The sequence below is a fragment of the Myxine glutinosa genome, chromosome 3 (assembly GCF_964187855.1).
Source record: "Myxine glutinosa chromosome 3, kmMyxGlut1.1, whole genome shotgun sequence".
Classification (NCBI taxonomy): Eukaryota; Metazoa; Chordata; class Myxini; order Myxiniformes; family Myxinidae; genus Myxine; species Myxine glutinosa.
In genome coordinates this window covers 102,570,892-102,594,224 of record NC_136263.1, presented here as the reverse complement: position 1 = coordinate 102,594,224, position 23,333 = coordinate 102,570,892, and the positions used below count along the sequence as shown (strand labels likewise).

The following is a 23,333-nucleotide window of genomic DNA, read 5'->3' as shown; positions in this document are numbered from 1 at the left end:
AATTGAAAAATTTTCCTAATTGGAAAAACAATATAGCCTATTTTACTCCAGGGGGTCCCAGGATTACCCACCAAAAATTTCGTTGCGATCGGTTCAGCCGTTTTTGCGGTACCTGGCAACAGACGGACGGACATTTGGTGAATTATAGTAAGATGCATGATCGGATAAAGGTTGGCCGATCAGGTGATCAGTGGGCATGGACATTTTGAGTCAATCCAAAAGGAAATATGCTATTGTTTGGCTTATTTTTTAAAACCATTATGCATTTGTATAGGTACAAGAGAAGAGAGAGGCCGAGAGAGGTCAAGATAATGAGGTGTGAGGTTAATGCTCAGCGACGATGCACATCTGAGGTCTGAAATCGCTCATAGATATGGCATTTCTCTTGGGCCGAGAAGTCCACCTTTTATTATCTACTCGACTCGTGACCCTAGGAGGGCCAGTCCAGCCTTCAAGGCTTACCGAGAAGCAACCACCCACATCCATCTGAAACATTGAAAGGCGACCTGTTTGCTCAGCTCAAATAGACAATCGTAATATGCATGCTGTGCTATAACTCCAGTTGGGGCAGCACTGTTTTCAACACTGCTTGAGTGGTGCACGAAAACAAGGTACGACCGAGGTGTAATTTTTGACCATATATGTAAGAACATATTTGTCTGTTTTTGTCTCTCCAAAAGAATTGATGTTTCCAGATTGGGTAAAAGTAGATGATAATCTCCAGATGTATTTTAGGTTAATTGAAGTCGAGTTTCTTTCATAAAAATCTGATTCCAATGTGTGTCTTGCCATTTGCAGTTTTTACAGAAATCTGTGCCAGAGCAGTTCGCTGATGATCCTGGTCGGCTTCTCACCTTGTCTGATCATGTGACTGTTCCGGCGCGCAGGATGAAACGGTCAGAGCAGTTAGAGTAAGAGGGAAGAGAGGGTTTGGAATCATAAAAAAGGGTGTGAGATATTCAACTTCAGACAGAAAACTTTTTATGCCTCCGCCATCCGTCCGTCTGTGATGGGTGTTCGTTATCGTGATGACTTAAGAACCGCTGAAGGGATCAAAGTCAAACTTGGTACAAGTATGTATAATGATGCAAAGATTAACTGATTCGATTTATGGGGTCAAGAGGTCAAAGGTAAAAGTCTGTTACCGAGCTAACTTGTGAACTAGTGATAGGAATTTGACCAAACTTGGTGTAAGTATATATTATGATACAAAGATTTACTGATGAGATTTCAGCATCAAAGGTCAGAGGTCATGTCAGGTAAAAATGTGCTACTTGAGAACAGCTGAAGGGATTTAAATCAAACTCGGTACAAGTATGTACATACTGTATAGTGATGTAATAATGTGGGCGGAGGCAGATCGGTCGACGTTGAAGAGTGCCGTTCTCGTTTAATTTTCCCTCTGAGAACCTCATTTGCTTTTGAATGTTAGTACAGTTTCACAAAAAGGAACATTAGAAACAATGGAGTGCAGGTTCGATGAATTTTAAGATTAAGTAATATGCTTTTAGTTACTGGAGCACACAAGAGTATTTCAACACAATGTATTAAACTCTCGTATATTTAAACCATGATCAGTAAATCAACTTTATTTGACTTTTATTTCATTTATGTGTACAGCCTGCAGAAGGAATACATGTCTCTGCAAGCAAAGGAGAAACACGAGCTGGGTGAGATGAAGGTGTGTATTTTTAATAAATGGAAGGTATTGAACACTGATAATCTTTTTAGTTACTTGTTTTTAATAATCAGGGAGGTTAATGTTGTTTATTTGGGTATTGTTCTCTTTTCTGTTATCTCATTTTCCTTTTACTCAGTCTCTCGTGGACTGATTTGCGTAGCATAGCTGTGATAATGGCCGTACACCAGGCCTTCCAGGTAATCTTGCTGCTTGTTTTGATGTACTAGTATATAAATGGTGGGGGCACCAGATTTGTGGCATGTTTACATTGTTGTGAAGAAATTTTGAATTGTTGACTAGAATTGAGTTAATTATTTATTAGGTATTTGAATTTATTGTTGAGTTTAATCCAAGATCGAAATAAGAAAATAAATCACCTTCAAGGGTATTTTATGCATGATAAGACGACACAATTGGAAAAATACTCACATCCATATATAATGGCAGATGGTTTCTAAAGAATAAATGTATATATTTGTACATACATGTACATACCCACAGAGCAGCACTAGAGACAACCGCCCAAAGAGGACATTGTGCAGTGGACTTATGGATATGCAAACGTTTACATCAACACCGCTGTCGGACAGTTCAGGTTCAAACTTAGGCAGCAAGACAAATCCAGTTGCAACAAATACAATTGAAACTGTGAGCAGTGATGCCCTGAGGACCAAGACGCCCCTTTCTGATTGGACAAGTGCATGGCGACGCCCTTGACAATGGCAGTCAGGACCAAATTATGCAAAGTTTGAACTGAATCGATCGAAAAATGAAGCAGGAGGTGCATTTTCGAGGTTTTTCATGAAATCCAATATGGCCACCATGTCAAGTGACCTATGACGTCATCCTTAGGATATACATCCATTCAAGCGGCATACCATATGTGGTCCAAGTTTCAACTCAATCAATCGAAAAATGAAGAAGAGATGTGTTTCAAAGGTTTTCATAAATCCAATATGGCCGCCTTGTCACGTGACCAATGACGTCATCCAGAGGATATACATAGTCAAGTGGGATACCACAAGTGGTCCGGGTTTCAACTCGATCGATCGAAAAATGAAGGGGGAGATGCATTTTAAAGGTTTTCATGAAATCCAATATAGCTGCTTTGTCACGTGACCTATGACATCATCAGTTTTGATCAATTTTGTTTTATTTTTCATTGCCAGACCACGTGACCAATCCATTCTTTTTTTAATGCTCATGTTCTTATTCATGCGTAGATGCCACAAAATAGGTTTCGTGTTTAAATCGGAATTTTTTTTTTTTACCTCAACATAGCTGCCAAACCTCTTCACCGGTCATCTTATACAACTTTTTTGCACCATGGTTAGTCAATCATCACCTGACAAGAATCAAATCAATAGCATTTGCGATTTTGGAGAAGATTTTTTAAATTTTCACTTAACTCCAAGCTGGTTACCATGGTGATTGCAAAATAAAAATTCAGAAAAAGATGGCATCAACTCCCATTGTCCACAACATTCCTGGAAAGTTTCAACTTAATTGGAGCAACATTACCGATGATACAGCTTCCACAAAATTTGGCGGAAAGAATAATAATAATAAGTCCAATAACAATAAAAGACCCAGTCTCTTATAGACTTGGTACCCTAATAAAACATAGGGGCAATACCGCTGGCGCCCACCTGGTAGAATAAACAATATACTGCACTGACTAAAGGTATTTTACACCAATTTCAATGCTTGCTAGAAGACAGAGCACCATGTAGAATCATACTGACATAATCATAAGACTTTAAACAAACAAACAAAAAAATACATATTTGGGGACCATCCCCACCCCCACCCCCCCCCCCCCCCGCACCTTCCCCCAATACCTCCTCAGACCCGAATTTTTCTAATGCCTTGAACAAACTTTGGTACATCACAGATGATGAAGGTTGTGGTCAAGTTTCATCAAAATTGCGTGTGTAGTTTCTGAGAAGAAAGCAAATACCTATTTTGGGGGGTCAAACCTGGACCCACTTTGACCCCCCGTTTACCCCCCGAGACATCGATTTTCTTAGTGCCGTGAACAAAGTTCGGTACACCACGGGTGTTGAAGGTTGTGGTCAAGTTTCATCGAAATAGTGTGTGTAGTTTCTGAGAAAAAAGCTAATTCCTATTTTGGGGGGTTAAACCTGGATCCACTTTGACCCCCGGACCCCTTAGACCCTGATTTTTTTTAATGCCGTGAACAAACTTTCGTCACAACACAACAAATATAATTTGTGCCAAGTTTGGTCACAATCCCTTCAGCGGTTTCGGAGAAGAAGTTGCAAGTGTTTACAGACGGACGGGCGGACGATGCACCATCGCAATAAGCTCCCCTGAACTTCGTTCCAGGTGAGCTAAAAATGAAGCCAGAGAGTATCGAGCAGAAAATAATAAAAAGAAAAAGAAAAAAAAAACCCACGAGTAAGAAAGGATCATTTGAAGTTTTCTAGTTTTTTTTTTTTAGAACTTCAAGACTTGTGGAAGAGCTAGAATGTGGTACAGTTCAGAGTAGAAGAGCTAGACCACAGTGGAAGCAGGGAAGGCCACCAACACTGACTTCTCGATTCACTTGATGGACTTGTTGCAAGATTTTGGAGATGTTATTTGGTGATTCCAAGCTCCTTACGGCAGAAGCGATAAGCTGTTATTCTTTATTTTAAGCATTTACTATCTTGATTTTGTGTAATATTCCAATTATTTTTGAGAGCCTCAGTCTCCATGGCATTACGATGTGAAAGGTGTTTGGCAGGAGTGCTCACCAAAAGGAGAGAGCAGTACTCAATTGACCTGTGGATGAAGGCCTTGGAGGTTGTTAGAAGTTTAGTTTTGCCAAGTAAAGACTTGGGGCGCCAGAGGATGCTCAGTCGACAGCTGGCTTTGGAAGTCAACTCTGATATCTGATTTACCCAGTAGAGATCGTGGCTAATGGAGAATGCCAGAAGTTTGAGGTACTGAACTGGATGTCCCACGGTGTCCCTCACGAAGAGTAGTCGTGCGATCACCGGCACCCTGGCCAAATTACAAATTCTTACCATAACCTACAGAGGGAATTGCATCAGCGCTGCAACCCCGCCTTCAGCCATTGATGCGACCCCGCAGCCTTGTGCTGCATAAGAAAGAAGAAGAAGCCTGGAAACATGAAAATGACGCATTACCACAGTGTGTTAATAGGTTGGTTTAACATGCATTTGCGGTAGAACACTATTTTTTTTATTTTATAACAGCCCGGTTTGAGCTTTGTTTTTATCCTGCCTCTCAGTTCTTGCTCCCTCTGTTCTTTCATGTCTCCATCTCTCCCCAGTCCTTTCAGGTTGCACATGCTCTTACAACAAACCCCTCCTTGTGAAAGTCCCAAAATCCAGGCTCACTGCTCATTTCCACGCCTTTGTTTCACACTCCTGCTTATGGGTCCTCCTTCGTCGGTCTATTCAATCCCACTCTTCCCAACAATGTCGGAACTCCCACTCTTTCAATCCCACTCTTCCGAAGCACTGCACCACCAACTCAGGTCATCCTCCATCCTGGCCATTGATATCTTCTATCCACATTAAACGCCCTTTCCTCTCCTCATTTGCAGGTTGCTATATTTCCTTCTTTCTCTTCTCGCCTTTTTCTGTTTGTCCATTTCCTTGCTTGTTGTACCACTTCCCCACTGTCAGTGTGATGCCTTCCTTCTCTCTGTCACCCACCTCTTCCCTAAACCTAGATTTTGTTGGAAAACTTTTTTGCCGTTTTATAATATCAACCACTTGAATGTACAAATTAGGGCGAACATCTCACATCCAGTGTTTGACCAACTGTTATATTCTAAGCAGCTACTTTTTATGACAGACATTTAAACATCAGTGAATACAAAAAAGGGTACATACCAGAGGTGGCATTGAATACAAGTATCAACAACTACGGTAAATAACGTTATTCAATGACAACTCGACACTGGGCTGTGCTTACGGTTCATAACGCAAAAATCGGTGATGGCCAGAAATGCCTCAGATTGGTTGTGTTCATGTTTAACCAACATCCAATAAACACTTCTTGAGACAGAAAATCACGACAGCATGATGTCAGGCTGAAGGAGGCAATGGGTTTTATTCCACATCCATTTTAGCTTATAAAGAGGTGGGAATCCCACATCTCAGGTGCATGGAATAATGAGTGTTTTCTTCCTGAGGGAAAATGAAGTTACTTGGATTGAGGACGACGGTGCGCAGAGGTTACCACAACCCTCTCCCCTCCACCACCCCCACCCGATTGGCCACTTAACAAAATGAACCTGAAACAAATTTGTTTGTGATGGCTGTGACTGAAGATGAGCATGGGGACCCAGGTGCGAGCTGGTAGGGCCTGAAACGTCTGGACTCTTAATTTGGTTGTCACATTGGTCCAAAAAAAGGCGGCGATTCAGTCTGATTGGTGAGTTATATCATTCCACACACCTTCCATGCCTCCATATTTCCCATGACCCTATTTACAAGTACCATACGAAGGGTTTTATTGGCAAAAAAGAAGAAAACAATTTAAACAACCAGGGAATAAATGCTAGACTTTAAATTGACTGTGACCTGTAGTCATTCCAAGTCAAAGATCCCCTGTATGCACCTTGTACATTGAGATCTGAATAATTAATAATGGAACAAGATGCCCTGGTTAAATTTTAAAAAATCGACTATATGGCTGGGATTGAGTTGTTGTTGAAAATGGCAAAGGTCAAAGGTGCAGCGAAGGGTTAAAAAATTAACTTTAAAAAAAAACCTTTCTCTGCAAGACCACTATGACCAAAGGAGGTGGATTTTCTGGATGTTAGTGTATTCTAGCTTTTCTGGATGGTAGTGCATTTTAGATTTTCTGGGTGTTAGTGCATTTTAGATTTTCTGGATGCTAGTGCAGTTTTTGATTTTCTGGAGGTTAGTGCATTCTAGATTTCTGGATACTTGTGCAGTTTTTGATTTTCTGGAGGTTAGTAAATTCTAGATTTTCTGGATGCTAGTGCAGTTTTTGATTTTCTGGAGGTTAGTGCATTTTCGGTTTTCTGGATGTTAGTGCATTTCCACTTGTAAGCTCATGGATCACTTTGTCAGGTTGACTCCAGGAATGAATCGGACGCGGACCTAGTATTAATGGCAACGTGGGAAGCCAGTGAGTCACAGCAACTCGGTGACAACCCAATACATTGTGGACTTCACTGAGTGGTCTTGCTATCCAATTGGTGTGAAAGTGCTACAGAACAGCTCAAAAATGTTGCCGTCTTGTTACGTTCTTAAAGGGGCAGCATACGCATCATGTTGCTTGTACTTTCCTCTTCAGAATCTCAGTCTCTCACCACAAGGCATCGTTCAATTTTGGTCCATTTTTCAATCTCATAAACTTGTCCTCGTATTGCATTTTCACGACATCCTCCTACCATTTTTATTCAGATAATTAATCTCATGGAACTTTGTTTTGGGATGGAATGGGTGATAGATGTTTTCTTCCAGCTCCCTGCCATCAACAACCAGGCCACCACTTCCAACGATGTCACATCCAGGGCAACAGCAACAACAAACGTTTCATGACAATTTCCCTTTTTTTTCAGGGTACAATATGTAATGCACAATATGTTCTCTGCACGTGATGCAAATTACAATATATTCACATCGTAGCATTACAGTGTAATTGGTGGGTGGTTGGTGGGTGGTTGGTGGGGGGCGGGGAGGTTGCGGGGTTGGGTGGGGGGCAGTATTTGCTGTTTATGGTCTTTAAAAGAGTGAAGGGAGGCAGGGACTGAATACTTGTATTGACTTCTAAAAATGTACTTATGGTAAAGAGTTACTTTGATATAATCAGGATGGCAGTATAACCTAAGCAAATCCACACTCTCCTCTAAGCTATCTAGCCTGGGTTAGAATCTCGCCTGGGTTGTTTCACAGGCAGGATGATTTATCAATGTGTGTGCCGTCCCTCAGATGGACGTTAAATTGGGAGTCCCGTATGCCAGCGTTAGTTGGTGGATGTTAAAGATCTCACGGTGTTCTTTGAGAAGAGCAAGCACGAGGTATCGCCGGCACTGTGAACAAATTACAAATTCCTTCCCTAACTACTTAGTCGAGCATCAGGCCTGGCCAGCCGGTTTGTGAAAGACTTGGGCTAAAATCATCCCTTGGCAAAGCCCACAAATACATGGGAATAATTGAGGCTGTGAAAGAAAGAAGCAGAAAGAAGTTAGTTTGATATAATCAAATCCCTTTTTTCATAATCTCATGGGTGTTTATTTGGTGAAATATTAGCCTTTTCCTATTACCCATATTTTTTGCTGATCTGTTACAGCTCGTGTATGTTCTCTTTGTGTGTGAACAGCAATTGAGGGCTGAGAATCTGAGCCTCAAACAATCCCTTGAGGAGTTGGAGAAGGTGGGTCTTCTTGAAGTTTCAAAGAGTTGGTAGGTTCTCTTTTCAGGTCCTCTTGCATGCTGATATGGGAACTTTTGAGGCAATGTGGTCACCTTTTCATATAACCCAGACAATATTCATTTGACCTTTTGGTTTGAGGTTTGTTTGAGGTGCAAAATGCAAAACTTAGATGTAAAACTTACCTGGAAAGTTAATCGAACACCTTACCCCGAGCAGCCTTGAGAAAAAGGACACGTGACGGGTCTTTTAAACTCTTGCTTTGCGTTTCTGAGCACAACCTATATTTCCTACGGACCGTGATTTTGTCTGAATCTCGATATTCCTCAACATTAAGAGCACGCGAGCAGCAAATTTGATTGGTCGGTATGTTGTAAAATGGCGTAATATTTTGTCCAAGTATTGTTCAACTGGAGGATTTTGGAAGTGCCAACAAGGCGATTTGTGTTCTACAATGTTCAAGTATGTAATTAATTTGAAATAAAATAAAGGTTTTAAAAGCTGTAGAAAAGAAATATATATATACTTTTTTTTCAGAAGTTAACCACCATTGATGCAGCGCTTTTACACCACCTAATTTAACACGTTAAATTAGTTATTTGTGCCTTTATGACTTCCTGAAAAACAGCAAGTTTCCTGTTGGAAATGATCTTCAATTTTGTCTGACTGCCAGACAGGCAGACAGACGAAAATAAAATAATCTCACTCCTCTGTGCACGTGCGATCGAGCGGGACGAAACTTCATACAATTTGCCAAATTCAGAGACGAAGTACTTCTAAACTTAAGTTTGTGTTCTGATTCGTGTGCTGCAGTGTTCAAAATATAAAATTCAATTGAAAATAAATATTTCTTCGATTATATATTGACTTCTGTAGACAGACAAACAGACAAGACAAAGTGAACCGATTGCTTAACCCCACTTTTCGCTTCACGTGTGCGGGGTAATACTATACAAAACAAAGCACATACAGTACCTCCAGGAAGTTTTCACACCCATTGACTTTTTCATATTTTGTTGCATTACAGCCTGAATTTAATTGTTTTCAGTAAATTATCCAAAAAAGGTAGGTCAGGGACACTAATCACGTATCAGGTGCACAACTTCAATACAGGTGCACCATTATGATGCAAGAACATCTTAGAAGGCCGAGCGGTCTTTGAGATTCCGCATTGGCAACATTGAGTGATGACGACAAACGCGTTATTTTTTTTCATACCGCCATTTTGACTTTGACCTCGACCTTTAACTCGGAGACGTATGATGTAAATTAAAATGTGCCTTGCTCTAGACTAAAGAGGACAAATTAATTCCGATCGGACAAACTATAGTCGAGCTATGGTGAAAAATGTAAAATGTCTATGAAAATTTTTAAGGTCATGACATTAAAAAAGGTCAATTTTTTGTCAACCCCACATTTTTATTCCAATTCTTGATCCAAAATTTCATTCCGAAAGTCCCAGCTGGCTCTGAGATACAGCTTGTGCATTGGCAGGAATAAGGAAGAAAACCCTAAATGGTGGTTTAGTACTCATCGGGGTGTAAGAAATTTTGAGGTACCATTAAAACTGGGGGAACTAATTGTATAAACACGAACAGCAATCGGTAGAGAGCACACCTCCACCAGGCTGAACAGTTTACAATTTGTATCCCACTGATAGACTGGATCTCCACCCAGACTCTAACAAAAATCTAACCAGCTTGTTCTTGTCACCTACCCAACTCATCCACCAAGTTTCGTCTGAATCTGTCCATAGCGGTTTGAATTATCATGCTATATATGGTTTTGGCCCTGTTGTTGTTGGTGTTGTTGGGCTAGCGGCTAGGGTGCCGGCTTAGGATCCTAGGATCCTGGGTTCGAATCCCGGTCGATCGCTGAATTAACGCCAGGGGGGTTGACTCAGCCTGTCATCCTTCCGAGGTCGGCAAATTGAGTACCAGTACACTGGTAATTCCCTGCTTGTCGTTAAAGGCGGCAAAAAGGGTTGGCGTCAGGAAGGGCATCCGGCCGTAAAACATTGCTTCAAAAAGGGGACCGAAAAACAACAACAACCACGGTCCCCGAAAAAGGCCAACCCCCGCTTTGCGGGGAAAAATGGCCTCTAAAGGTGGTTATTTTTTTAAAATATATATATATGGTTTTGGCCCTATCTCTCAATGGTGAAAAATTACAATGTGCGTATTTTAAAATGAGAGTACTGTATCCGGATCCAAATATTCACCAAAATGTAATTGTTTCGTCCTTTTCTCTCACCCAACCTGTCCACCAAGCTTTGTCCGAATTTGTCCATAACGTTTGGAGATATCCTGCTCACAAACAAACAAACAGAATTGTGAATGCATAACCCTCGTCCACCTTCGGTGGCAGAGGTGACAAAACCCTACAACAGGTATAAGCTTCCCCTATCCTATGAGGGGAGGTTTAAAAATAGGCATCAGAGGTTTAAAGGAATGAAGATTGATTGACATGAGAATAAGAAAGAGAGAGAGTATAAACTTAAGAAAGAGAGATAAGAAAGAGAGAGAGGGAAAGTGGAAACAACAATTGTTGATTTGCTGCCTATGTCAAGCGTATTAAATTGAGCAGATGGTGGGAGCAATAACAGAACAAAATAAGAAAGACAGTCCTGGAAACACCTTGCGGTGATGGAGGAAACCAACAGATTCAGCAGTCTGCTGAGATATGCTAATAATCTCCAAATTTAAGTGAAATATTGAGAGGTAGGATGAGACAGCACCAGTTTGTATTTGAGAGGTGTATTTCATGAGGTAATGAAAGAGTTGTAGCCTGTTTGCAGGTGTGGTCTGCACTGCAATGGTGCAAACTCATTGAGCAGTGTGTGTGTGTGTGTGTGTGTGTGTGTGTGTGTGTGTGTGTGTGTGTGTGTGTGTGTGTGTGTGTGTGTGTGTGTGTGTGTGTGTGTGTGTGTGTGTGTGTGTGTGTGTCATCCCTAGTCTCGGCACTCAGAGGAATTTGTTATACGGCTCGAAAGAGAACTGGTGGAGGCCAGGCTGGGTCAGGCCGAAGCTTCAGCTGCCCTGAGAGACATGCAGGAGAAAGTCATCACTTTGGAGCAGGTGTTCTTTTTAAGTTGTACTTTTACAGTAGATGTCACACTTTAATTTGCTTTTTGTAAGGTAAATGTGAGCAAAAGCCATCAGTTTTGGATATTTATATTCTGATATTCTTACAAGGATTTAAACTAATTGGTTGCTTGTTTAATCAAACTGTGGATCATTTTGTCAGGATTAATGGAGTGGAAGAGTAACATAACTGACGAGGGGTAGTAGAGAGGAATATTAGCTGTCGAGCCTGGGTTCAAATGTCGGCCCAGGTATAAACGGGCATCCTGGTGTTCCCAGGTCTGCAATGAAGTTATAGGTATCAACAGCTATCAATGAGTGGGTCGTCCATCGTTAAAATGGGTGCCCTGTCTGAAAATTGCCGTTTCTATGGCAAGTTGGTGGGTGATAAAGATCCCACGGTGTCCGTCACGATGAATTTGCGAACTATCGCCAGAAACATTGTGAAATTCCAAATTCCTGCATCCTCAGTTGTGTACACGATATTGGATTGTAACCCTAGCCAAGAAACTTATTTGGCAGAACCGACACTCTGTATAGAGCATGTTGCACGAGTGCAAGTATTTTTTAATAGTTCTATTTTAATCCAAGTTTATAATCTCTGAATGGCATTGCATCCTTGTGCTTTTGTGCCTATAGAGGCAGGCAGCATTCCCAGAGGAAACAAATTTGGCACTCTTGCGAGACAAGCTAGCAGCTAGCAGAGTATGCGAGGGTGAAGCTGCTGCTGCGTTGTGTGAGCTTCGTGCTCAGTTGCAGCAGTTGGAACAACACTGCAAGGTAAAATCTTTCTTTCCCATTGCTCCGCTTGGGATATGCACCGGGAACAGATTATTGGCTTTTCAAATCCTGAATCGGCTGGTCACATGTCATATTTGGAAGCCTTGCTGTCGGGTCTGAAGACCTTGAACTGAGATTTTTTTGCCCTTCCCAACAAAGTCAATCTCTGCCTCACAGTCAATCTTCAGTTTAGAGGAAGGATAAGGCCTCCATTGATTATATTAAAACCACATTTTGTGAAGTTATAACATAGAATGGATCAGGACGTAGCAGAACAAAGGGAACGGTGGAAGGAGAGTGGGAAGCACACCAACGGCAGGGTTGAGGGACAAAATTGAGGGAGACTTACACAAACACTGAGGGATGGGGAGGATGCATCGGGTGGAAAAGATGGATACAGAAGCAATTTCCTGAATCAGCTGTAAGTGTTAGCATTTATTAGTCTTTTCTTGCACATAAACATATGCACCACCCTAATGTCTCCAGGGATCGTCAATCAAAACACTATTGACCACTTTTTGAAACAGAAATGTACAGGAATTGCCTAAAGTGCAAATCTGAGATTCTACCATGGCTTTTCTTGCGAGTTCAGCTGTTGCCTTCACATACTCTGACAGACGGAGACACTCATTATCATATGTGAAACACGTCTACATATGCAATCCGTTCATTTGGAGAATTAAGCACCTGAAAAGCGGACATTCTCCTTCTCTTCTTCCTCAGTTTTCTTCTCTTCTTCATCATTCTCATTCTGTGCTTCTTATTCTCCTTATTGAGCAGGCCAAATGTATATTAAGCAAAAAGCTCGTCTTCACTGCAGACACTGTCCAAAAGGCCGGTCGTGTGTTGAGGGGGGAAGAAATGTTATGGTGGTAAATAATTGTGTTCACAGTTCACAACCACTCTTGACCAAGGATATTCACCATTCGGTGGGTTCAATATCGACCATTAGGTGATGTAGCCAATAACACGAACCAGGCAGTATGAATAAATAAATGGGATTTGAAGGCACTGTATACAAATAGCAAGGAAAAAAAAATCCATAACCAAGTGTTCGAAAGGTATAATTGCTGGGTTTGGGGGTAGTTTGGTGGTGAATTTAAACATGTATGGAGGAATGCCATCATTCTGGGGAATTCCAAGATGGCAGTCAACATATCCATGTGTGTGGAACAGAGTTCTATAATCGGGTGCCTTGTGATAGAGCATATCAATCAATCCAGCTGAAATTTGCAGGAGACTGTTTGCACAATTTGGTTAAGCATAGCTTTCACCTAGTTTTGTGTTTAAATGGTGCAGTCAGTAAAGAAAGGCTGTGGATTGTCGAGTGATCTGTTCTGTTACTCAAGCAAGCAAAACATGTGGAATATCTAATTTTGGAGGAATCATCATATTACTACACAGGAAATTTCAGAAGAATTGGATGTCAGTGGTACAAGGCACCTTCCCAACTTGGCATGCGGCAGGAGAGATGGGGTTTTCCCCATCATTCCATTCTCCATCATTAAGAGTTCAGTGACAAAATAGAGGGGAGACTTGGACAAATAATGGATGAGGGGAAGAATGAGAGATTGGTGAAGATACATGAGGTTACAGACATGGAGAGTTGGACATAGAGGAGACTTTGGGAGATTTTGTTGAAAGTTTAATGACAAAATCTCAAATGATAAAATGGATGTCTGCGATCACAAACCGATCACCAAGGGAAAGCCTTGCCATTCCTTGATAATCTCTCGTGTTTATTGGCCCACAATCCCATAATGGCATATTTCTTTAGAACTGCCATTTGACCTTGACCATCAAGATTTGGGGATGGAGTGTAAATTTAAAAAATGTGTCCCCATCTACAATCTATCCATAAAACTCAACATCATGAAAAATCTGAGGGAAATTATTCAAGTTATGATCAAAAATGTGTTTTTTGTTAATTAGGTCACAACCCAAAGAAAGTAGGTCAAGGACATTAATCAGGTATCAGGTGTACAGCTTCAGCGCAGGTACGCTATTCTGATGCAAGAACATCTTGGAAGGCCAAGCGGTCTTTTGGACTCCCCATTAGCAAAATTGAGCGTTGATAAAAAATGTTGTTTTTTTTCAGACCGCCATTTCACCTTGACCTTTAACCTGGAGGGGTATCTATCTATAATTCCAGCAATCTCTGTGTGTGTGTCTGTGTGTGTGTCTGTGTGTCTGTGTGTGTGTTTGTTTGTTTGTCTGTGACCGCTGTTTCTCGACAACCACGGGTCCGATATACTTGAAACTTGCCAGGTATATTGCTGGGGACCCGAGGATGTGCCTTTTCAAGGTTTCATATTAATCGGACAAGTAGTTACCGAGCTATGTCCAAAAAACAATTCAACCAATCAGAGAGCAGCGAGCTATCACGTGTGCCGAACGTGGCGAACAGACTCTGCCTCGGACGGCACATTTGAGAGCGTATTCATTTATTTCACGTTGGCAAACTATGTTGCCGCTATGTTGGCGTTAAACTATGTTTTAAAACTAATTAAAACTAATTTGCGATTCTTTCGCTTTCCTGCGCGTTTGTGCACGCTATGGCGATTTCTTTACCAAACTCCGCAAGCCGTTCGCTTTGGACCAAACCATTTCATGTAAATAGAGGGGGGGGGGGGGGGGGATTGTCACCGTACTCGCAAGCCGTTCGCTTTGGACCAAACCATTTCATGTAAATAGAGGGGGGGGATTGTCACCGTACTCGCAAGCCGTTTGCTTTGGACCAAACCATTTCATGTAAATAGAGGGGGGGGGATATAATTTTAGATATATATATAGTACGGGCATGCCCTAGTACTGTAAATTAAGAGTAAATGCACCATGCTCTAGGCTATATGTCGATGAAAATATCATTCTGATCGGACAAGGCTTAGTCGAGTTTTAAATACTCTCCTTTTAAATGCTGAGCATCAAACAAGGGAGCAGCAAGCACCATTTTAAAAGTCTTTGGTATGACTCGGGCGGGGTTCGAACCACCGACCTCCCAGACTTGGAGCGGATGCTCCAACCATTATGCCACTGAGGCTGGTGAATCGGTTTTTTAAATAAACCATCTTTCAATGTCGGATTTAAAACTAAAAATCAGTTAGGCTTATTGAATTTAATTTACCTGTGAGTAGCGAGAGAGTAACCGTACACACGTGGCATGCTTGTGCTTCCAGGTTAAAGGTATAGGCAGGTGTGGTTGTCTTTGGCTCGTAGGTTTGATAGGTTTGCTCCAAATTAGCTTTTTATGAACTTTCCATGAAAAAAATTCACCAGGTTCAACTTTGTATTTGACAATTTAGTGAATGACCGTTTAAATGTCGGGAGCTAGGTGGTGTGTGGCTCTGCAATGGGCTCGATCCCTGCATCACATCTGACACTTTCTGATGGCATGGAGATATGAGCTTTGAGAGTCGGTCACGTCGAAAGACAATGTCAAGATTCAGGACATCCACTAGCACATTGTGGCCTTGTTAATGACCCTATTCTGGTCTTGCACCATCTGTACTTTGGATCATTCATCCCACTTTAGCCTCGCTTCATCAATCGCAGTCAACGTCCAACGTACTCGCATATTCGGGTGGAAAAGTTCACCTCCAATCCTTACTCGTCCTTTTCTCCATTTTGTCGAACTGTCTTTCAGATTCTGTCTAATCCAGCTGTTACCTTAAGTCATTTAAGGTATCATTCCAGCCTTTCACTTACACAAACTGAATTTCTCCAATGAAATACAACTCTTGATTTATCTATTTTTGCAAGGAAATACAACTGCGTTAATTCCCAGTCATTGTTATTTTGTTTTTATAAGAAATACCATTAACAATATATGTGCAGTATACAAAATATACAAAATCAAAATGAGAATTTAAGTTGATGTGCATTTTCAGAATAAATGTACATCTCTTGATTACATCTTTTTTTATCTCCACCATTCTGTCAGCGTACTTTATGTGTAACACGGCGTTCAATTCCACTGCCTGAGCTGGAGCAACGGCTCCTGGAAGCGCGATTCAGAGAGGTAGAATCGGCCGCTGCACTGCGAGAAACAAAGCTACAACTGGCTGAGTTTCAGACACGGGTAAAGCTGTATGCTCGGAGTACCTGATTAAGCTGCGTTTGTGTGTATCTGCGCCCTACCTTAATTTTTTTTTTCTTTCGCCTTGTTTTCCAACTGCTATTTTCATATCCGGAACCGTAGGTGGAGCTTACTGAGCGGCAGCTTTGTCGAGTTGGGTCAGAGTTGTCCACTTGCCAACAAGAAGTGGCACGGCTATTGGTGGAAAATGGTCGATTGTCACGACAATTGCAAGAGGAACAACGACATTCTGCTACTGCAGCAATCCAGGTGTGCAAAATTCCATTACTAGTTTATGTTCACTGTATGTAATAATGATCCATTAATTGTCAATTCAAATACAACACATTATTTTGCCAACGTTAAATGTACAGTCCAAATAATTTACAACATTGAGTGGTATTGATTCATTTGTCACCATTCATTTCTAACAGGCATAGTTTTCATTTTTATTGTACAGAGAAGTTAAATTTTATGAAGCGATTATACACTTGGCATTTCACATGTAAAAGCCACACATGTTCAAACAAACAAAAGCCACACAGGTCGGAATCATGGTTTTTAAACACCCTCAATTTGACAAATGAATGCCCACAGAAATCTGCTTTCCTTTGGTCACTGCACTGATGACCACATGAATGTTATCTTTCCTATAATGGAGTAAACGTGGATGTCATCGAAACTCCAAAATTGACCTGGCTGAAATAGCGCCACCTTTGGTAGTAGCCGGGATTACAAATCATCCTCTGATAAAGGCTACCGGCTGAAATGGGCTGGACATTTGGTGTGGATGGGGGAAGAGAGAGTGGCAAAGAGAGTGGATAGGTTGAGGGAACAAGGTAGGAGGAAAAGAGGTAGACCGCGTTGAGATGGGAGGATTGTGTGAAGAGGGATACCAGTAAGCTGGGGGTGGTTGAAGGGTGAAGAGAGTTGGCTGAGGACAGAGGGGAGTGGAGGAGTACCGTGGTCAAGGCAGGGCAGGAACTTGGTGCCATTGGACCTCACCATTTATAAAGGGAAGAGGAGGAGAACAACAACAAAATGGAGTATGATACGTTGTGATTAATAAAATTTATTTCAATAATGCCAAAAATTATGAGATGCATTTCCAAGACTGCCACAGCTGGTGGGCCGAGAAGAGTACTCCTGCCCTGTGGGTGGTTATGTAACACGTTACGATGTAATGGGATGCATGGGTGTCTGTGAATTTAAGTAGCGATAATTAGGGCATCTTACTGTTGGATGTGTTTGTGAATGATTCAGGTTTCGACTGGGAAAATGGAAAAGATGAGGCAGAAAGCATGGAAGAAGGCGGAAAATTGCATTTATTGCGGAGGAAAAAAGAATTACGACTATATTTCCTTTTGAAATACAATAACGTTCATAACTCAGATAAACAGGGGAGATTTCTGCCAAAGAAGCATACTGTTGGACTCCAAGAGGAAAGAGCCATCTGACCAATTCTGACCAATCCTGTCGTCAATTCTGACCAATTCTGTCTATTCTGACCAATCCTGTCGTCAATTCTGACCAATCCTGTCGTCAATTCTGACCAATTCTGTCTATTCTGACCAATCCTGTCGTCAATTCTGACCAATCCTGTCGTCAATTCTGACCAATCCTGTCGTCAATTCTGACCAATCCTGTCATCAATTCTGACCAATTCTGTCGATTCTGACCAATCCTGTCATCAATTCTGACCAATCCTGTTGTCAATTCTGACCAATTCTGTCTATTCTGACCAATCCTGTCGTCAATTCTGACCAATCCTGTCGTCAATTCCGACCAATCCTGTCGTCAATTCTGACCAATTCTGTCTTCTGACCAATCCTGTCGTCAATTCTGACCAATCCTGTCGTCAATTCCGACCAATCCTGTCGTCAATTCTGACCAATCCTGTCGTCAATTCTGACCAATCCTGTCGTCAGGTCTTTTGGATGAAATGAAAATGTGACGACGCACAGAATGTGCAAGGAAGAGTTGAAGTTGAAAGAGAAGTTGGAAATTGAACCTGGGACAAATGTACAGCTCTCCTTGGCATGCGGCAGATTGACAGTCACGTGAAAAAGTAAGTACACCCCATGTAAAGTTTTGACTTTTTCAACATATTTCAACATACAGCTATTTGATCTTCATTTCAACAATATTGATAGATAAAGGTGATATAATATAACAAATATCATGAAACATTTACATGTTGTAGTCCATTGTAGAATTTAAATAAACGTAAATGCAAATTTCGCATGTGGAAAAAGTAAGTACACTCCTACATTTATCACAACTTCAAATACCTAAAATTAGAATCAGGTGCACCAGCGCAGGTGCAAATGATTAGAACATCGTCAGAGAGGATCTTGGAGACAACAACAACAACAGGCATTTTAAGGCCATTTTCCCTGCAAGAGCGGGGGTTAGCCTTGCAGTCCCCATGACAATGTTCTCCATTTTGCCCTATTTTCTGCATCTCCCCTTGTTTAACCCCCTTGCCCGCATTTCTTCTTCGACCATCTTTAGCCAAGGATCTTGGAGAAACCTGTCTTATTTAAACTTCAGACATTTAGTTTGGTTTGCTCTTTGTTGTTGAAGTGTGCAGCATCACCATGCCTAGATCAAAAGAGCTCTCGGAGGCCTTCAGAAAGGAGGTTATAGATGCCTACGAGTCTGGCAAGGGATTGAAAAAGATCTCCAAACAATTTGAAATCAATCATTCGACTGTCCGGAAGATCATCTACAACTGGAGAAGATTCCAAACTGCCAACTTGTTCAGGCCAGGCCGCCCCAGCAAGTTCAGCCCGAGATCAGACCGCAATATGCTGAAAAAAGTCTCCAGGAACCCCAGAATGTCATCACGGGACCTACAGGTAGCTCTTGCCACTGTTGATGTCAAAGTGCACGAATCTACCATGAGAAAGAGGCTACACAAATTTGATCTACATGGGAGGTGTGCCAGGAGCTTTGCTGTCCAGAAAGAACATCAGGGCAAGACTAAAGTTTGCCAATGAATACCGAGGCAAAGACCAGCACTTCTGGAACAAAGTGCTCTGGACAGATGAGTCAAAGGTAGAGCTATTTGGCCACAGTACCAGAAGACATGTTTGGCGAAAACCAAAGACAGCATTTGACCACAAGAACCTGATACCAACTGTAAAGCATGGTGGTGGAAATATTATGGTTTGGGGCAGCTTTGCTGCATCAGGGCCTGTGCAGCTCACTGTCATAGAATCCACTATGAATTCTTCATTGTACCAGAGGGTGCTTGAGGATAATGTGAGGCCATCTGTCGGAAAGTTGAAGCCCAACCGAAGGTGGACCTTGCAACATGACGATGACCCTAAACATACCAGTAAATCCACCAAGGAATGGCTGAAAATAAAGAAATGAAGGGTGCTGGAATGGCCAAGTCAAAGCCCGGATCTAAATCCCATCGAGATGTTGTGGGGGGATTTGAAACGAGCTGTGCATGCAAGAAACCCCTCAAACATCGCACAGCTGAAATAATTCTGCATGGAGGAGTGGGCAAAAATTTCTCCCAGTCGATGTCAGAGACTGGTAGACAGTTATAAGAAATGCCTACTTGAGGTCGTTTCTGCCAAAGGGAGCAATACCACCTATTAGAGCCAAGGGTGTACTTACTTTTTCCACATGCGAAATTTGCATTTATGTTTATTTAAATTATACAATACAACAACAACAACATGCATTTTAAGGCCATTTCCCCTGCTAGAGCGGGGGTTAGCCTTGCGGTCCCCATGACAATCTTCTCCATTTTGCCCTATTTTCTGCATCTCTCCTTGTTAACCCCCTTGCCCGCATTTCTTCTTCCACCATCTTCATCCAAGTCTTTCTCGGTCTTCCCCATCCTCTACTTCCTTCTACATTAATTTCCATCACTCTTCTCAACCAGTCACTTTCATCCTTCCTCAACACATGACCAAACCATCTCAACCTGTTCCTCTTCACAGCATCAATCACAGGCAATATTCCCATATAATTTAAATTGTACAATGGACTACAAAATGTAAATGTTTCATGATATTTGTTATATTATATCACCTTTATCTATCAATATTGTTGAAATGAAGATCAAATAGCTGTATGTTGGAATATGTTGAAAAAGTCAAAACTTTACATGGAGTGTACTTACTTTTTCACCTGACTGTAACTCATGGACCATACAGGGAAAATGGGGATGCGCAAGTGAAGGTCTCTTTCACCTCACATTGTCATCGACCCCCATTCCAATTGTCACTCGTTCTTTCATCCGTTTTCTGATCCGTGTTCCTTATGTTCCTAGTACTTGCCTGCAAAATGCAACTAACAGTCACCACAGCACATATTCTAGGCTCTCAGCCAAAGGTGGACGGGCCTTCCCTGCAGTTTCCGTCAGTGGGCCTGGCCCTGCATATCTACCAATTATTTTGCAGTGCTGCTGCCCAGCAAGCACTCGCTAACTTAAGTACCCTGTACTCCACGGCTACCTGGCACGCCCTCCAACTCAGTTCAATGCTCTTTTAGAGCAGCACAATGGTGCTTTGCTCTCGAACCGTGCGGCCACCCGGTGCACCTTCAACTGACAACACTTCAGCTATAGCCTCATTCTCTCTTCCTTGACAATCTGTTGTCTTTTCGGCAGGATTCAAACCAGGACAAGTCACCGTGTCTCCCAAATTAGTCTGCTTTTATACTTTCACCAGCCACTGCGTATTCAACCCTATCCCTGACTACCTTGATGAGTTATCTTAGGTGATCACCTGCCCCATGACTTACTGGTCCCCACTATACGCAGTAATCCCATGTGGCTATTTTCCTTTGTTTCTTACCTATGAGCCTATGTTAGCCCTAAATGTCTCAACATGTGCTTTAACTAGCCCCAGGATCTAGGCCTCTAATGGGCAATACTTTCTCTTCTTCCTGTTCACCAGTTTCTGTGTCTTCATCCATGCCTCGTGCTACAAAACGAAACTCGCATTAAAAAACAAAATTCACATCTGTGTCTCCATCTTGGTAAATCGACCAATTACTCTTCATGGAAGAACGGTGTACCATTCATTTCAATACTGAGAAATAGCCTCCACTTGACCTCCATTACCGGCGACTTCCTCAGTACATTTATAGCTGAAGAGCCAAGTATTAGACTCAGGTGGCATCTTCAAATGCCTGAAAAAAGTGCCATATATATAGTGCACACTGCGTTTCATGAGTCTTGTTGATATTATTTGACGTCCTCAACATCAAGCCCAAGTTGGTGAGATTGTGGCAGTGGCCTTTTGAATGTGTACACTGTTGCAAAAAGAAGCATTTCCTTGTATCTAATGACCCTGTAAACAGGATGTTTGTTTGCATACATATTTAAAAGTGCTGTTTACACGTGTGTAGTGCAAAGAGGAAGTGATGGCGGTGAGGCTTAGGGAAGCAGATGTACTTGCTTCCTTAGCAGACATGAGGCAACGCGTTGCAGAGCTGGAAATTGAGGTGAGTAAATATGAATGCAGATTGCTATCGAGGCAAAATTGAACTGGGAGAAATCTGATTACTCACAGTTGTTTATGGAGTAAGCACTTGCAGATGCGTGGAGACCACTGTGACCAGCATCCAATATTTTACGGGATTATCCCAATTCAAATCGATGTATCCAGTTCCATACCTTCCCGGGATGGCGTCTGTCTCATATTCTCATTGAATGAATGAATGATCGTTTTAAGGCCATTTTCCCAGCTAGAGCGGGGGTTAGCCTTGCGGGCCCCATGACAATCATGGTTCCCTGTTTGAGGCAATGTTTTTATGGCCGGATGCCCTTCCTGACGCCAACCCAACTCGGTCGCCTCTTACGATGCGCAGGGATACGGTGCACCTATTCTAAATCGGGGTACACACCGTGATCTTTCTCAGCAAGCTGGTACTCAAATTTGCCGACCTCGGAAGGATGACAGGCTGAGTCAACCCCCCTGGCGTTAATTCAGCGATCGACCGGGATTCAAACCCAGGATCCCAAGCCGGCACCCTAACCGCTAAGCCAACACCAGGGATTTGGGTTATTTCGTCTCATTAGTTTGGGTTATTTCAGCCGTGGTGTCAATTAACACGGTGTGACTTGAACATGCTCTAGACGTAATTTGACCACTTTTCCAACTTCCCTAAGGGACATCTCCACCTTGGATAAACTCAGTGTTAAGGTGTATAAATAACTTACCGGCATACCTTGGGTTTTTATAACTACCTTTTATAACTACCTACCTATAACTTTTTATAACTACCAATAACTACCTTGGGTTTTTATACCTACCAGAAGTAAAAAAAAACAACAACATTGTTACGGTTCTGCGAACAATCGCCCCACGCCAATCGTAAACAGCGAATCCCAAGGTAGTTATTTCATTATTACATGTGCCAGGCAGTCTCTCTTTTGTGTAATGGGTAAAAAGTGGAATTTGAGTTGTGTGGGAGGAGGTAGGTTTTCCCCATCATTCACCTTTTATTAACCGCCGAACAACCACTTTCAACCACACCACAATTCAAATCTCCCCCCTCGAATCTCCTGCAAAGGCGCGATCCACCATCCCGCTCAAAATTTAGCTGCAAATTCTTCACTGCCAGCGATAAGTGTGATATTGCCCCCACCCCTCCCTCCTCCCCAATACTGTTATGGCCAATTGTGACCTTTATTTGATGCATAATCGCATTCCTAACTGTCCCTAGCATTGTTTAATACTTGCTTGAGGGAAATTTGGAGACAATCGGCCATGTCGGCCGTATTGACACATGGGTGGTGTCTAGGCTAGAACTCGCTGGTCTGAACACCTTCCGGAAGTAAAATTCATTATAATCACAAATTAATCAATTCCATCTGATGGTCATAATATCAATGTTATTACAAAATGATAACATTAATTTAATAGTATTAACAACCAGAACGGCACTCAGTAGCGTGCAAACTTTCACCAATAGTCCAGTAAAATTAGGACATTTATGACCAAATATCTGAAACACATAGGGGAGAGATGAAAATTGGTCAATACCTTCCTTGATATATCCTAAACATCATACTAAAAGTCCCTGGAATTTTCATGCGAGCAATTGCCGCTGGACCGCTGGAGGGCCAAATCCAAGATGCGAGATCGTCCAGGTGATGAAATCAGCATTTCACAATTTGCTTAGCTTTCTCCATGAGAATGATGTGCCGATATTCTGTTAAGAAGCTACTCCAGAAAATTGGAGACTATCTTCCAGATTCTGCAAGTGGATGCTCTGAACAAACACTAAAGACAAAACTTAAAGCTCACTTTGGTGAAGGATGTAATCACCAGCATGCGTTGAAAGAACGCTGAGGTTT

The 23,333-nt window shown here is 41.9% G+C and overlaps 1 protein-coding gene across 10 annotated transcripts in view; it reads left to right on the top strand.

The window, feature by feature from the left end:
• The window catches only part of LOC137414235 (ecotropic viral integration site 5 protein homolog), a 139,894-nt gene that overhangs the window by 109,209 nt on the left and 7,352 nt on the right, over positions 1-23,333 (top strand). For 8 of the 10 annotated variants that reach the window (XM_078774344.1, XM_078774342.1, XM_078774341.1 and 5 more), the window contains 8 exons: positions 799-896; positions 1,621-1,681; positions 8,015-8,068; positions 11,020-11,142; positions 11,788-11,928; positions 15,869-16,006; positions 16,127-16,273; positions 21,380-21,475. In XM_078774344.1, the coding sequence (XP_078630470.1) occupies positions 799-896; positions 1,621-1,681; positions 8,015-8,068; positions 11,020-11,142; positions 11,788-11,928; positions 15,869-16,006; positions 16,127-16,273; positions 21,380-21,475 (858 nt within the window). The remainder of the gene's footprint in view (positions 1-798; positions 897-1,620; positions 1,682-8,014; positions 8,069-11,019; positions 11,143-11,787; positions 11,929-15,868; positions 16,007-16,126; positions 16,274-21,379; positions 21,476-23,333) is intronic. The other 2 variants (XM_078774347.1, XM_078774349.1) reach the window with 1 other exon arrangement.